The 17,169-nt window shown below is 41.7% G+C and overlaps 1 protein-coding gene across 1 annotated transcript in view; it reads left to right on the forward strand.

Moving 5' to 3' along the window:
• Window positions 1-6,707: 6,707 nt before the first annotated feature.
• The window catches only part of LOC126471215 (Hermansky-Pudlak syndrome 3 protein-like), an 80,391-nt gene continuing 69,929 nt past the window's right edge, over window positions 6,708-17,169 (forward strand). Inside the window, 1 exon segment of the mRNA XM_050099338.1 lies at window positions 6,708-6,918. Coding sequence (XP_049955295.1) covers window positions 6,708-6,918 — 211 coding nt within the window.

A 17,169-nucleotide genomic window follows, 5' to 3' on the forward strand; every position in this document is an offset into this window, starting at 1 on the left:
AACTGCTCTTTTAATGCACTACATCATATTAAGCATTTATGTAACATAACTTAAATGATTTCAGAAGCCTCTGTCAGCTGCCATCATAAAAAAAGTTAAAAACTTGTTGAACCTCAATTTATCTCTGTGAATCCAAATATCTGGATAAATTGTGGAATTAATGGCTAAGTGTGGAAAATTCTGTGGTGGAAGGTGCATAGCTTGGCACTAAAATTTTTTCTCTTCCGTATTCCAATCAAGGATAACTGTGGGAGAAATGACAGTAAACATACCTCCATTTAAGCGTCAATTTCTGTAATATTAATGTGACTGGCATTAAGCAAGAAGTATGTGAGAAGAAGTAATTAGGTTTCTTGACTTCTTTGGGATGTATTTTGAATTGTAAGAGTAATTCTTTCTGTGGTGCATGTTTTTCCACTAGATTTGTTTAGTACTTCTGTAGTGCTCTCAGGCTGACTAATTATGTTCCTGTATTCGTTGAAAACTACCCAGTGACAAGCCATTCACTGGCACTATTACCTTTTTGTATAGAAGTCACTGGAAGAGAAACTGAGACTTTCGAGAAATTATAAAAAAATCACCACAGGCTGTCATACAAGAAGCACTGTATCACTTGACTCAGGTTTCATAGTGTTTAATACAGGAGGAGCAGGGTTCAAAGTCCCATCTGGCCATTCTCATTTAGGATTCCTATGGTTTTTACTAAATCACTTTAAGCAAATCGTGGATTGGTTCCTTTGAAAATGGCAAGACTAATATCCTTTGCCATTCTATCTCAGTCAAAGTTGCATTTTAATAACCTTGTCCTCTGTGAACTATTAAAACATACTCTCTCTTCCTTCCAGCAGCATTGCGCACAGCCTCATGCCATTTCCCATGTTCCAAATGTCTCCATTAAATGTGTATACTTCTTCTTTTGCTTCGCTTAGCTCCCACTGAACATCTGTGCAACTTAGATGCCCAGTGACTGATAAGCCAGTTGTCACTACAACATAAACTGAAGGAACGTGGCAGTCTGCTGCAAGAAAAGATACAAATTTTCAAGACAGTAAATTACTGTATAAAGGCACACATTGCTGTGTGAGGAGTCATCATTATTATTAAAAATATTATTATTATTATTTTTATTGCTATTATTATCATCATCAATATTACCACCATTCCCCCACTCAGATAGTCATGTGTACTAGCATGCCACTTTTGGGATTCAGGTAGGCCCTCCAGCCCTGTATTTATCTGCCCATTGGGTTAACAATGACAGTTGGAGTGCGGTCCAACATGGATGTGGTTTTTAGGTGGTCTTTGACTGCTCACTAAGTGAATACTGGGTTTGTACTCACATCCGATATCAGTTACACAATTCACAGACATTTCCAAAATGTCCCCCCCCCCCCCCACTTTCACTTGGGGTAACAATAGACACGGACAGATGGGGTGCACAAATTTCATCCTGGGGTAGAGGGAGAAGGGGCAACAGGAGGGGAATCAGCCACCCTGTACAACTAACATTACAAAATCCTGATTGACATGCCAATCCTATTATTATTACTATTATTATTATTATTATTATTTCCAAGGTGGAAACACTGGTTTCAGTCAGATCACCGAATTTAAGTGCTGTTGGGCGAGGCTTGCACTTGGCTTGGTGACCATTCAGGTTTGCCGAGCAGTGTTGGCAAACAGGGTGCATGTAGCCCTTGTGAGGCCAATTGAGAAGCTACTTGCTTGAGATGTTGCGGCTCTGCTCATGAAAACCCACAACGACCAGGAGACTAGTGTGCTAACCACGTGCTCTTCCGTAATTGCATTTAGCGATTTTTATCGGCTGAGGATGACATGGCGGTTGGTTAGTACTACTGGGCTTATCAAGGCCTGTTCAGATGGTTTGTTATTATAATTCACATTTGGGTCACATTGGGCCACGCAATGTCCAGAAAAGAGCATTCCAGGATTTTCATTTAGCCTTTCTTTGTGTCCATGTTACATTCATTCCCATACAATGGTGTATTTTCCTATCATCAAATCGAGTAGCTCTCATCTTTTTGGGTTTTTCTGCCTGGCCGACTTTCTAGTTATGAATTTTCTGCCTACAGATATTTCCCTTATCCCAGTTTTTCAAATCGTCTTTTACAGCAGCAATCCAATCTGTTGTCTTAATTTTAGCTGTTCTGTAAGTTTCATAGAACTCTTCAAGTTGTCTAGTTAATCTTGTTGGATCTGTTGTTTTAATATGACCATAGAATCTTAGAGTGCGTTATTTTATATTGGAAAAAATTTTGGCACATTTTCAAAAATAATAATTATTATAATTATAATTACTGATTAATAATATCCTTGTATTCTCCATCAAGCAGAGTTTGTGTACTACGTGTCACAAGATGTCTGTACAGGAAATTTTAGTCCTGTTGTCCTACATTTATATCTATGTACATAATCCAAAAACCATCGTACAGTGTGTGGTGGAGCTTACCCTGTACCACCACCTGTCATTTCCTTTACTGTTCAACTTGCATATAGAGTGAGGGGAAAAACTGCTGTCCAAATGCCTCTGCATGAGCTGCAATTTCTCATATCTTATCTTTGTGCTGTTTACACGAAAATGTGAAAATGTGTTGTCAGCAGTAGAATAATCCTACAGTCAGCTTCAAATGCTGGTTCTCTAAATTTTCCCAATAGTCTTCCTCAAAAAGAACGTCACCTTCCCTCCAGGGATTCCCTTTTGAGCTCCTGAACCGTCTCTATAACACTTGCATGTTGTTCAAACCTACCGGTAACAAATTTGGCAGCCTGCCTCTGAATTGCTTCAATGTCTTCGTTTAATCTGATCTTGTACAGATCCCAAACACTTGAGCAGTACTCAAGAGTAGTTTGCACTAATGTCATATATCCAGTCTCCTTTACAGATGAGCCACACTTTCCAAAAGTCTTCCAATAAACTGAAGTTGACCATTCATCTTCCCTACCACAATCCTCACATGCTAGTTCCATTTCTTATGGCTATGCTGCATTAAGCCCAAATATTTCAATGACATGTCTGTGTTAAGCACAACACTACTAACACTGAATCCGAATATTACAGGTTTGTATTTCCTACTCATCTGCATTAACTTACATTTTTACACTTTTAGAGCTAGCTGCCAGTCACCACACCAACTAGAAATTTGGCCTAAACCAGCTTGTATCCTCCTACAGCCACTCAACTTCAACACCTTCCAATACACACTCAACTGGAAATTGCTGCCCAGCCTGTCCACCAGATCATTTATGTATAAAGAAATTAATGGCGGTCCTATCACAATTCCCTGGGGCACTCACCGATGACACCCTTGTCTCTGATGAACATTATCCGTCGAGGACAACATACTGGATTCTATTACTTAGGGAGTCTTCAGACCACTCACATATCTGGGAACCTATTCCATATGCTTGTACCTTCATTAACAGCCTGCAGTTGGGCACTGTGTCAAATGCTTTTCGGAAATCTAGAAATCTGGAATCTGCCTGTTGCTCTTCAACTGTAGTTTGCAATATATTGTGTGAGAAAAGCTCAAGGTGAGTTTCTCATGAGCAATGCTTTCTAAAACAATGCTGACTTATGGGCGTAAGTATCTTGGTCTCAAGGAAATTCATTGTATTTGAACCGATAATATTTTCAAGAATTCTCTAGCAAACCGATGTTACGGATATTGATATGTAATTTAGCAGGTCCATTCTCTTACCCTTATATACAGGAGTCATGTGCAATTTTTTCCAGTCACTTGGGACTTTGTGGTGAGTTAGAGATTTGTGATAAATGCAAGCTAAGTGAGGGTCCAATGCTGTAGAGCACTCTTTGTAAAGCCCAGCTGGGATTCCAGCTGGACCAGCGAGTTATTTGTTAGTAACTTCTCTATGTCAGGGATGCTTATTACTTTGTCATCCATATGGCACTTTGTACAAAGGTAAAATGACAATATTTTTGTATGAATCTTCTGTGTGAATAATTTTTATGTGTGAAAAACTTAATCTTTTGTTTTGCTGTCTTCAACTGCCACACCAGATTGGTCAACGAGAGACTGGGTGGAATATGAAGGATCAGAACTTACTTAGGTTCTCGGCCAGATTTTTGCTAAAATATGGAGGTGACAGTTGTTAAGTGTTCCACATAGATCTTTCCAGAGACACGTGAATCTCTACTAACCTTTGCCTGTCACCATTTGTGCCTTCTCTTTTAATCAAGAGTGAAACAGCCTTTGCTTCCTCAGCATTTTCTAAATTTTGTTGCTAAACCATGGTGGGTCTTTTCCATCTGTAATACGCTTACTAGACACGTATTTCTCCAAACCACGATTTGAAAACTGTTTATACTTTGCCCATACTGCTTCTGTTTCCATCTTACTGGAACTGAGTGATGTCAATTCGTTGTCTGAGTCAGATGCTAACAACTGCTTATCTGCTCTTTCTAGCAGAAGCAATCTCCTAGCGTTCTTGACTGATTTATTAACTATCGTACCCACAGTCACTATGATGACATTATGACTACTAATTCCTGTCTCTATACTGACACTATCGATAACATCCAGCCTGTTCATAGTTACAAGTTCTTAAGATATCTCCATTGCATATTGGCTGCCGAATTACCTGCTCAAGACAGTTTTCAGAAATTGTGTTGAAAAGTACTTTGCAGGACTGTCTGTCTCTACCCCCCTCCCCTCCCCCCTCCCACAAAGAATCCATAATAGATTTCCCGGTTTATATTTGCTCCAACTAATATTGCATGATCTAGGTATTTATGTGCTGCTGACCATAGACTTTCTTTGAATGACTCTAGAACTGTCACAGCAGAATTGAGTGCCCAATAAAAACATCCAACAATTAACTTGAGTTCACCTTGACCTGTTATACACAACCAGATAATTTCACTGTCACACTCAACTTTGACCCCAATAGAGACAATATTTTTGTCAGCTGCAATGAACACTCTCCCTCTCAGTGGATAACATATTTTTATCAACTGCAACAAGCACTCCTCCTCCGATGGCATCTAATCTATGTTTCCAAAATACATTCCATGACTCGCTAAATATCTCAAAACTTTCTACTTTGGGTCAACCAGCTCTCGGTCCCAAGAATAATTTGAGTACCAGAACTTTCTCGGAGAGTAGTAAATTCAGGAACTATTTATGAGTTGTGAGTTGTCTTCACTCTGAATGTGGTCTGACTTCCCTATCTGCATATCAACTGGCGAATGTTCGTCAGTGTACTTCAAACTATCGCCTAGCCTAAAAAATGTCCTTGTTTGGGTGGACGACGGTTCAATCCCGCGTCCGGCCATCCTGATTTAGGTTTTCCATGATTTCCCTAAATCGCTCCAGGCAAGTGCCGAGATGGTTCCTCTGAAAGGGCATGGCCGACTTCCTTCCCCATCCTTCCCTGATTCGACAAGACTGGTGACCTTGCAGTTTGGTCTCTTCCCACAAACAACCAAACCCAACTCCAAAATGTCCTTGTGACTCCACTAGTACTCTACTACCTAAGAAGCTGCTTCCTTTGTGCAGTGATCCCATGACCTGTCAAGGAGAGTTGTACAAATCCCCAGCCAATAAAACATGTCCAGAAATCTGTAGCCAAGACTGTCACAGAGTTGACAAAGCCTTTGGTACAGACCCTCCATTCGACTCCAAACCAAAGGACCCCAATAGACTTTGGGAAAAATTCTGAAAATTGTGACCTCTGCTTGCACTCCGGGCACAAGTTCATCACCCTTCACCAGCTCTACCAGTCGCCTGTGTGGACTAAGGATGTTCCCACAACTCTTGTGACAGGCATCATTGGTGCTAATGTATCCACAACTTGTAGATGACTTCACCCTGCTGACTTGATGACAGAAGGAAGGGTTGTCTCCACATATCAGATGAGGCCCCCCTGCCCTGGCAGACATACTGAGTGCACACTGGCTTCTTTCCGCCCCTGAATACTATCTTCCTAAGGGCCGCTATAATGTGCGTAACATTGGAACACCACCTGTTCACTCACAGGACAAATAGGCAAGGCCAGATGACCAGCCTCCACATTGTCCCCCCTCCTTGAGCGACAGGAGTGCAGTACCGCTCACCATGCACCCTGCTGTGAGGGCGGATCCACCATGTTGAGTACACTACATACCTCAGCAGCACAGCTCATAGGCTTTTTCACAACACCAATGCATTTCAGTAATAGTGCTTAAAACTATACTTTAATTATGCTTAGAAGTTTTAACAAAATTTTGTAACAGAGACAAAATTAAGTAAAATAAATTACCATTTTGTCAACAGAAGCTGGAAAACAAGATTCCTAGAGTTGTAATTAGAGAATAACACGTAACTGACGTATTAAATTTGTCTCCCCATGGCTGTAAATACATATTTACTCAAAGATGTGTTAACCTGAATCACAATTAAAATACTGCAGACTGAGAAGTCATACACTGTGCTCGTGCTGTAAAACCTGGATTTTGCACTGCGCATTTGCCGATATTGTGTGTTTAGACTCAATAGTCCTTCAGTGTTGCACCGTTTATTCCATTTTCATGTTACAAAAAATAGTGAGAACAATAATTTACTGTATATGTGTCATATTCCAGATTGTCAGTAAAACAGAGGGGTCTTTCATATAGACATGTGTTCTAATAACCTTCTCTAAATTCTCTTCATTTCCTTGATGTCTTTTTTTTTCCAGATTTTTGAAGAATGGTGCGAGTAATATCAGTTCATCATTTTGCAAATCAGGACATCCATAAATGTGAGGAACCATTGACAGTAACTACTGCTCCACCTGATCGTTTGCTGTTGGCTCAGGCCCAGCATGCTGTTGAAGTTCGTGTCTTAGCTGAGGCTGGAGATGTTCTGTTCACTTTTCCTACTGTAGATGAAGTACATCAGATGGTGTATTGCTGTAATGGTAAGAAAAGAGACTTTCATGTTTAAATCAATTTTCTTCAATGGAATTACTCTGTGATGTTTGTAAATAAGTATGGAAAAGCTGCAGCTGAATACTAACAAATCTAAGAAAATTATATTTGTTCCTTCAGCTATTTATCTACTTGTTCACTGTATTTAATAGATCCCATTTTGAAGAAGGAACTTCAGCCATGTGAAACTATTCGCGCTATTTTTTAACAAAGATAAGCACTTGTTAGAAACTGGACTAATAGTTAACTGTTGTTAAACTACTAAACACTATTGTGTGTACTCAGGTTAAATTAACTGTAATGTATTAAGATAATGAAGAATACTGATACTTCTGTAGGTGTATTAAGTGGTTCCTTTTTCTCCTTGATAACTCCTTCTGCACCACAGAGAAATTATTGAACATAAATTAGCAGTTAATTACAGACCTGTGGCATCTTTTGTTCAGTTGACAGGTTCCCTTTATCTAACCAACTACCTCCTACTGTTAACTTAACACCTAAGTGATTAGGTCGGCCGGAGTGGCTAAGCAGTTCTAGGTACTACAGTCTGGAACCGCGCGACCGCTACGGTTGCAGGTTTGAATCCTGCCTCGGGCATGGATGTGTGTGATGTCCTTAGGTTAGTTAGGTTTAACTTATTCTAAGTTCTAGGAGATTGATGACCTCAGAAGTTAAGTCCCATAGTGCTCAGAACCATTTGAACCATTGAACCTAAGTGATTACATTGACATTTTTGCCATGGAATAGTAGTTATCTACATTTTTAACAATCAAGTTCTGCTTACAATGGACATTTTTAGTTACCAAGCAGTTAATGGGAATCTTCAAGCCTTTAATCTGTATAATCAGGTAATTTGTAGCCACAGTGCCTAATTGTGCATCATTTTCACTTTCTTTTGACTATTTACAGATTCCCTATCATTACTTTGTGTCTCATGGGAACTTGTTGAAGACCTTTGCACCAGAATACAGAACCGCAATGTTAGCATTAGACAAAGTTTCAAAGCATGCACAAAAATTGTGTTTGCATCATTTATGGGGATGGTATAAATTGCAGTTCAACATTGACTGATTTTTACTGTCAGCAGCACAGACGACTAGCTGATTTTGAGTGTGAGCTCTCGTGCTTGCTCACACTTTTGCTTGTGAATGGAGCAGTTGCAGTATAGTGGGGAATGGGGGGAATGTATGTGCTCCATGTGGTTTGATAAAACAGGACAAATGCCACGTGTGAAATAGGGGAATGTATTTTGACAGTGGTGCCATCAAATAGCACCAGGGCGAGTTGGCATTGCATAACAATGACAATGTCTTCGCATTTCAATTGTATTCTGAGTTATCTTTTAATTTTACACAAAAAGATTCATTCACAAAATTTGTGGTGAACTGTAGGGTGCTGTCTACCATCAGGAAGCTTAATTTACAAAGACAGTTTATATCTCAACATGTCAAAGAATATGGAAAATGTGAAGGACATGAGCATCTGCAAGGTTTTAAAAGAAGAGGAAGCAGAAGAGTAAAAAATGAATCAATTGTGTTGTTCGAATGAGCTGCAAAATTACACTACTTTTAGCAGAGACCTTGTGCCTTTTGAGGAATCAAATAATACTCAGCAGTTGCAGCTGAACATTTAGGTCCCTTTCTGGTAGAATAATTTTTCATGCTGCCATTATCAAACATGACAATCATGTGTCTCATTCAGACAATGGCGTACAATGTTTAGTGGCAGGGTTTGTTGCATGTTCTTTGGTGCTGAATGAAAGTTAAATATTGGAGCCTCACAGCTGGATCTAACATTCATAGCAGTGTTGATGAAATTGTCAAAAATATAAGTTTGTCATAGAATTTATGTAGTGGCAGTCATGTTGGAAAATATATCAGGATTCGTAGTGCAACTGAATGGAAAAATGAAGAAGCTTTCAGTACCCAATTTGCACTGATCTGCAAATTAAGGCAATTGTTGTGTAATATGACAGAGAATATAAAGACAGTCTGGATTTCTTCAAGCATTTCTCTCAAGACCAATTTCCTCATTTACCCAAGTCACCACATGGTTCCCCAACCTATTCCCTATGATGATGGAGGGAGGTACAGTACTTGCTGCTTGCAGGGCTGCACTCAACCACTGCTTTTGGAGTACATTTGCTGTGAAGCACAGTATTATATGTTTAGTGCAATGAGAGGAAAAATTGCAATACCTTTAAAGATTCTATGCAAGATGTCCAATAATCTACTCTAAACGGAACTCATACCATTCAGTTTTATTGAGTGTGTTCTTTATTTACTTTGGTTGGATTGCCATAGAAGATAATTCCTTAAGAAAATAGGATATTGCCATATCAAAAATAAGTTAGCACCATGTTGTTAAAATTAATAAATCATTGTTTTAAAGTCATCACAGTGATGACTCCTTTAAGTCAAAAATGTCCTGAACTGAGCCTCAGCTAGTTTTGCTCTTTGTGTAATTGCTAGTCTTTGAAACAAATGAATGAACCTCCTGACACATGTAGCTTATTTCCACTCAATAATATGTCATGGAATAATTTTCTGATGTAACTCATCACTTGGAAAGAAAGTACTGATCACACAAAAGCGGGCTGAAAGAATGATATGTGATGTTCACTCACAGTTGTCATGTTGATACCTCTTCAAGGAGTTAGACATTTTAATTGCTCCAGAGAAATACCTATATTCACCAATGAAATTTGTCATAAACATTCCATCACAATTTGAGAAGAATAGTAAGATGATCTCGGTTTGCGGAAGGCCGGCATATAGCAGATTCCATGTCAGTGTGGGAAGACTTATATTGGACAGACAGTTCGCACCATCAGAGATCGTTGCTGAGAACATCAGAGACACACTCGATTTAGGTACCCCAATAAGTCAGTGGTCACAGAACACTGTTTGTCTGAAAATCATGAAATGGACTACCAACATACCAGGGTCTTGGTATAGACATCTAAATACTGGAACAGAATTGTTAGAGAGGCTATCGAAATTTGTACCAGGGACAGACTCATCAACCGAGATTGTGGCTATAACCTCAGCAAGGCGTGGGAACCAGCACTGAGTCTAATTAAAAAGATGCTCAGCAAAGAAAACGAATGGGTGACCAGGGAAGAAGAGGCAATTACACCGACGCCACCACAGATGCCGACGCCAGTGTCTCAGTGAGCGCCGATGTGCAGCCGCGGGTGTGGACTGCGGAGGGAACGCCTCACAGGGGGAGGGGATTTAAGACAGCCGCCCACCCTCAGGAGCTCAGTTCATCAGCTCATCTGACGATGGTGACATGTCTGAGCACTGAAATATTGTGCCCATTGGACACTATGATTCGTTAGTACACCCGTGGAGTGTTCGAGTAATCTTGATTTGTTTATCCATATGTGTATTCCAGTTTGTTAGTCAAGTGGACTGAAAAGAGTTCTATCCATAATATTTCAATCAGTTTATGTCAACTTATGTCACTCTGTGATACCAGCAAGTTAGTTTTGCTGATGAGTCTTTATCTTCTTTCAGTGTATTTGTTGACAGAACAGTCCATTTATGTACTGCTGGTACTTGGTGTCCAACGGGCACACTATTTCAGTGAACAACCCTGTTTCCATCATCAGGGGCACTGAAGAACTCTTGGTTGCTCACTGAAATACGTCTGTTGGACACCGACAACTAGTTCTGCAGGTTTTATTTGTTCAAAATTGAGACCCCAAAACATAAACTGTTCTCTGTGAAACAGTTGTGGGTCTGTTCAGTTACATTTTGAGTTAAGTTTTATTAGTGTAAAACACTTGTTTGTCATAAGCTTTCTATTGTGGTGGAACTGGGATTCAGTCCATATTTGAGAGATACCATTAATGTCACAATATTTTAGTTCCCCAAATAGAATTTTATGGTCCCCTCAATCAAAGATGTAGTATCACTGCCAGTGCACATCTGTATGGAGGCAGATGAGTTGGCATAGTGGAATAATGTAGGAACCTGCCACAGAAAGTGCTTGTGACACAAGGTTTGAGCAGACCCACTGCCGGAGGAATTTAACTGCAAGTGGCAGGAGGCCAGGTGGACCAGTGCTTACTCAGAGTTTGACCAACACAGACATCACCTAGCATATTGTGTCATATGTAGTGCCAAGTACTTAGCCACTAGCCATTCTTGCTAGCCATGTGCTGAGTTCTTCCCGTGCTCATCTCTACATGTGTTCAGACTCTCTGCTTCCTGTAGATTAACTCGCACCATGAGTACGTTTCCCTCTCATGGGGTTCTGTTCTCCAGTTATTACTGAACCACCATTAGCTCGTGAAATATCTGTGCCAGCCATGTAGTGAAGCAGCTCATGCAGGTACTTAACTGCCATTGACAGCGATTATTAAACATGAAATACCCCTATATTTTCTTTTCCCTTTTCCTAGTGTTCACTTGGGATACCATGGACACAGCATTTCTGTAGTGTTGGAAGGAACAGTTGCACAGCAGCAGCATCAGCAGCAGCAACAAGAGCAGATGCAGGTGCTGCTAACCCAAAATGCGGACTTGCTTTACGCCCTTGCCTCAGTGTTGGGGAAGTTGTGCACCAGCTGTTCAGTTTTCTGTGCCGTCCCTTATGCAGTTTCCTGGTTTCGATGAGCTGGTGGAAAGGTGGGAGAATTACTTGCATCAGTTTTTGCTGCACTGCTAGGTAAGACATATCATTGATCCAGTTGATATGGCTGCCTTGTTGTTGTCGTCCAGCAGCACAGGTTTATGTGGAGTTGTCCAAAATTTGAAGCTCTCCACTAAACCCGAGAAAGTTCCCTTTGATGAGCTTTTTTTGTTGCTTATACAGTATAATGGGCATGAAATCCATGTGGTGGCAGTGCAGTTGCAGTTTAATCAGCACCACAAGTGCCCTGGGCAATCGTATGTGGCCTGGATTGCCAATTTGCAGGGCCTCTCACACAAGTGTCATTTTGAGTGTCCCAAATGTGTTACCTCTTATGCAGACCAACTAATTCGGGGTGTGATTGTCAAGTTAGCTCCTGATCATGATGTTCAGACTGTGGTGTTAGCCTTGTCTGACCCTTGTTTAGACAGTATTGCTCAAATTGTGGGATCGCATGAGCTTACAGCAGTCCTTTCTTAGAATTGATGGGGGTTTCAATTGGGTGTGGATGGTAAACAGCTCCCGGTGCCTCTCAGCACACCCCAGGTGACCTCGTCTCCTGCCAAGCCAGCGTATGTTGCTGCCATTGGCGAAGCCAGTGGAGTGACATGCTGCATGCAGCTTTGTAATTCCCACCAGCAGCATTTTTCAGGTCCTCGCCATCATTATCCTTCCACTCATTGGGTGAGCTAGCATCCTGGCCCCAATGTCATTTGTTGCCTCTTCACCATGACTGTCCGCACTTGGAGGCTGTGTGTGGGGTATACCAGTGGATAGGCAATTTTGCAACTGTTTGTGGCAGTTGACAGGCTGTGAGTCAGTCATCAGATACTCCACTGTTTTCACTGGACTCTGGGGCTGTCTTTGAGGCCTTTCATGTGACACATCAGTGTATGTTGTTTTTAGTGAATGGATGAGCAGTAGAATTTCAGGTAGATACAGTAGAGACAGTCAGCCTAATTAACTTAGATACATGCAGGCTCTTTAGGTGCAGAGAATTGCAGTGTTCGCTCCATCAGGTTATGTCTTATAGCAAATAGTGCATTCATTTAGAGGGAGAGGCTCAGGACCAATTCCCCATCTCGACATGGGGGCTTGATGTGTTTTCTGTTTTTGGCTTCCAGATCATTGATGAAGTTTATTCAGTGTCTCAATCCATTCCTGTTCATGATCTGGACTCGTTACTGCAATCCTACAGCCTACTATTTGACAATACCTTGGGCCAAACAGAAATTTTGAGGCACATGTTTCTCTTAAGCTGTCAGTCAATACCCAAATTTTGTCATCCCTGAACCATTTCCTTCACAGTGCGCAACAAGATAAAAGCTGAGCTGCAACATTGGCAGGATCAGGGTATCATGTCTCCTATTTCGTCGACTCAGTGAGCCTCTGCTTTGGTGGTGATTTTAAAGCCCAGTGGTGCCATGTGCCTTTGTGGTGATTTTAAACAGATGATCAACACGCATTTTGTTGTAGGTTCATATCCTGTTCTGTGGCAGACAGAGTTTTTGATGAAGTTGTCTGTGGGCCCAGTATTTTTCCGCATTAACTTGCACGACGTTTATCTGCAGTTCATGTTGGATGCGATTTCTTGGGATTTCCAGGTCCTCAGTACCCCCTTGGGCTTTACTGGTTTAATCACTTGCCTTTTGGGATATAATCTACACCAGGAATTTACCAATGGAATTTGGAACAGTTGATTAAGGACATTTCCTGTTACCTTGATGACATCTGGGTCACAGGCTCTACTTGGGAGGAGCATTTATGAAACAATCAGTTGGTTTTCCAATGTCTTCTGGAGAATGGCCTTCATTCTAAGTGGGAGAAGTGCTGTTTTTTCTCCCCAGGTGTGCATTTTTTGGTTCATGGGCTTGGTAAAGATGGTCTTGCCCCCAAATACGACCACATCAAGGCCATTGTCAACACACCAGTACCCAAGAACCTGAAGGAGCTCCTGTCTTTTTTGGGTAAGATTTGGTATTATGCTCAGTTTGTTCCCCAGGCCATGCATGTCTGCAGCCTTTTAACTGGGTTTGCCAGAAGGGAATGGAGCTTGTCTGGTCTGAGGATTGTTAATGGGCTTTTTAGTCTATCAAGCAGTGTTTGTACTTTGCTCCCTGTCTGGCTTTGTTTATGCTGGGTAAACCTTTAACCCTGGCCTGTGATGCACCCAAGTATGGCACTGGTGCCATTCTGTCCCATCAGAACCTGGATAGCACAGAACAGCCCATCGCTTAAGCACCAGAGATGCTTTCTACTGTGCAGTATAATTATTCATAGGTGGAAAAGGATGCACTAGATGTTATTTTCAGGGTTAAAAGTTTAATGTCTTCCTGTATGGGGTGAATTTCCTCCACATCATTGACCACAAGCCACTGATATCCTTATTTGGCTCTTGTTCCAAAAAAATTGTTCAAATGGCTCTGAGCACTATGGGACTCAACTGCTGAGGTCATTAGTCCCCTAGAACTTAGAACTAGTTAAACCTAACTAACCTAAGGACATCACAAACATCCATGCCCGAGGCAGGATTCGAACCTGCGACCGTAGCGGTCTTGCGGTTCCAGACTGCAGCGCCTTTAACCGCACGGCCACTTCGGCCGGCTCTTGTTCCAAGCTGCCAGATAGGACTATCCCCCAGTTGCAGTGGTGGGCCCTCTTCTCAGTAACTATTGATGTGACATTTGTTACTAACCACTGCCAGCATGCCGACAGTGATGTGCTGTCGTGACCATCAGTGGAGCCTGATCTGGAGTTTGATTGGCAGGCAAACCCTTGTGGCAAACTCTGTTGGACTGTCTGTTGATGGCAGATGCAGTTGTGACCTCCGTAGCCATTGGCCCATTTTTCTCGCATGTCATTTCAGTGGTCCAGCAGGGTTGGCTGCAGCGCTTCTCTTTGGTGTGGATCAGATGTGAAATACGTTTTTTCTTGTACATTATCAGCTCAGTGCTGTCCAGAAGGTTCTTATGCTTGCCACAGTGGAACAATGCTGTCACGTGGTCATTCCCCGGCATTTCTTACTCCAATTGCCGCATGCATCACACTGGGGTATGACTCATATGAAGGCAATGTGACGTCACGTCTACTGGCTGGTGATTGATTGTGGCATTGAACATCTGGTGTGTTCTTCCTGGGCATGTGTACAGGACCAGGCTGCACCAGTTCTCTCTTTAGCCAGTCCTGGAGCACCCCTGGGACAGGGGGAACTCTTTGTGTGCAGCATGTGGTTGTTGGAGGTCGATGCATTGTCCAGTTTCCCGTACATAGCCAGTCTGTCCTCCACATCACCAACTGCTGTGGTTCATGCACTGTCGGTTATTTTTGCCATTGAGGGATCCCCCAGGACCATGGTATCTGACAACACTCAGCAATTTGTGTCACAAGAGTTTGAGGACTTTTGTGTTCACAGTGGTATCCAGCATCTGACTACCACTCCATTTCACCAGGCTTCTAACTCAGAGATGGAGTCCATTGTGCATAAGTTTAAGACCCAAATGAAGAAATTCCATATCTGCCACTTCCCATTATGATGCATTGTCAAGCTTTCTGGCCATATACGGGGCAATGCCAGTTGATGGGTGCAGTGCAGCAGAATGTTTGCATGGGTGCCAGCCACAGCTTCTCCTGGACTTGCTGCACAATGAGTCACATCCCACTTACTGCCATAGACTGTCATGGTTTCCTACTGGGGGCTGCCGTCTGGGCCCAGTCCTTTGGGCTGTAGTGGGGGTGGCTACCAGTTGTCATGGTGGACCACAAAGGTCAGCAGTTGTTTGTTGTGGATGTTGGTAGGGAGCTGCTGACCCATCATGCAAATCAGCTAAACCTGCATCCTGTGGGAGCATTACTGCTGTGGTCTTCTGGTGTGATGGGCAGCTGATTGGGTCACAATGTTATTTTGTGTGAGGGCTTGCACCTGCAGCAGCAGCCCACAGTGAAGCCCACACCCGCGCCTGCTGATGTGGAGCTCACGAAATTTGATCTGCCACCCTCCTCCCCCTCCCTCTTGCTGATGGTGGGGGGGGGGGGGGGGTCCACTGCTTGCACTAGATGGCGAGTTCATTCCATTCTCATGGGATTCTGTTCTTCAGCTATTATTGAGCCACCATTGGGCCATGAAGTATCTGCACTCACCATATAGTGAAGTTGCATTGTGACACCTGTGCAGATAATGAAAAAGATTTTGACAAGATCATAAAATATACAAATAGTATAGTTTTTGTTCTTTATCTGCCAGGACTTACTTTTTGTCATCATGCAAGGAATTCTCCACAAAAAGAATCCATTACAAAAGCTGTACAGAGAGCAGTTACACTGCTCCATGTAGCTGAATGAGGTTTTTAATAAAAAACACTTTCTTGGACGTAATTGAAGGTGATTTTCATATATCCATTTGGATATACTGATGCCAATGTGGCATATTTGAAACTGTCGGTAAATATGCCTTGAGTCACTGACTGTCAGCACAAGATTGTAGGCCTGATATTCTTATCATCAGTCATGGATTGGATAACTTAATGACCAGTAAATACTGCTGTATTCATGTATTTGTGCCCACCTGATGTAATTAATTAGTTTGTTAGTTTCCATGTCTTGTAGATCATATATTATATTCACCATAAATGTTATCATGCATAGCCTGTCAGTTGCACAGAGACAAGAGACAATTAGACAAATTAGACAAAGGCTGAGAAAGAGAGAGAGAGAGAGAGAGAGAGAGAGAGAGAGAGAGAGAGAGAGAGAACACACACACACACACACACACACACACACACGCACACACACACACACACACACACACACACACACACCTCCTGGCAGATTACAGGTTTGAGAAACAACTTTAATATTTGTTTGAATACACTTATACTGACTGTCAGACATTTTATTTCAATGGGCAGATCATTGAAGACTTCTATAGCTGAATGTTGCACTCTTTTCTGTGTAAAAGTTAAATTCACTAGAAGGCAGCACTGTTTAATGTTTTCAATTGTTTAAACAGATGTCTGCAAGATGTACATTTTTGAATTTCATGTACATTTCTAATTACTATCTACAGCTACTTACATTCTCCTCAAGCCACTGTAAGGTGCATGACAGAGGGTACCTTGAATCACTATTACTCATTTACTTTCCTGTTCCACTTGCAAATAGAGTGAGGGAAAAGCTACTGGCTATGTGTCTCTGTGTGAGCCCTAATTTCTCTTATCATCAGGGCCCTCACTCAAAATGTACATTGGCAGCAGTGGGATCGTTATGCAGTCAACTACAACTCCCTTTTCTGTAAATTTTATCAATATTATTCTGTAAAAAGAATGCCATCTTCCCTCCGGTGATTCCCATTTGACTTCACTTAGCATCTCTATAATACTATCGAACCTACCAGCAACAAATCCAACCGCCCGTCTTTGAATTGCCTTGATGTCTTCCTTTAAGCTGACCTCTTGGAGAGCCCAAACACATCAGCAGTGCTCAAGAATGGGTCATACTAGTGCTTTACAAGTTGTCTCCTTTAGAGGTGAACCAAAAAATGTGCAAAACACTGCTCTGAAAACCTTTAGGATGACAAAGATAAAGTACAATAATTTATTAACTAC

The sequence above is a fragment of the Schistocerca serialis genome, chromosome 3 (assembly GCF_023864345.2).
Source record: "Schistocerca serialis cubense isolate TAMUIC-IGC-003099 chromosome 3, iqSchSeri2.2, whole genome shotgun sequence".
NCBI classification, from domain to species: Eukaryota; Metazoa; Arthropoda; class Insecta; order Orthoptera; family Acrididae; genus Schistocerca; species Schistocerca serialis.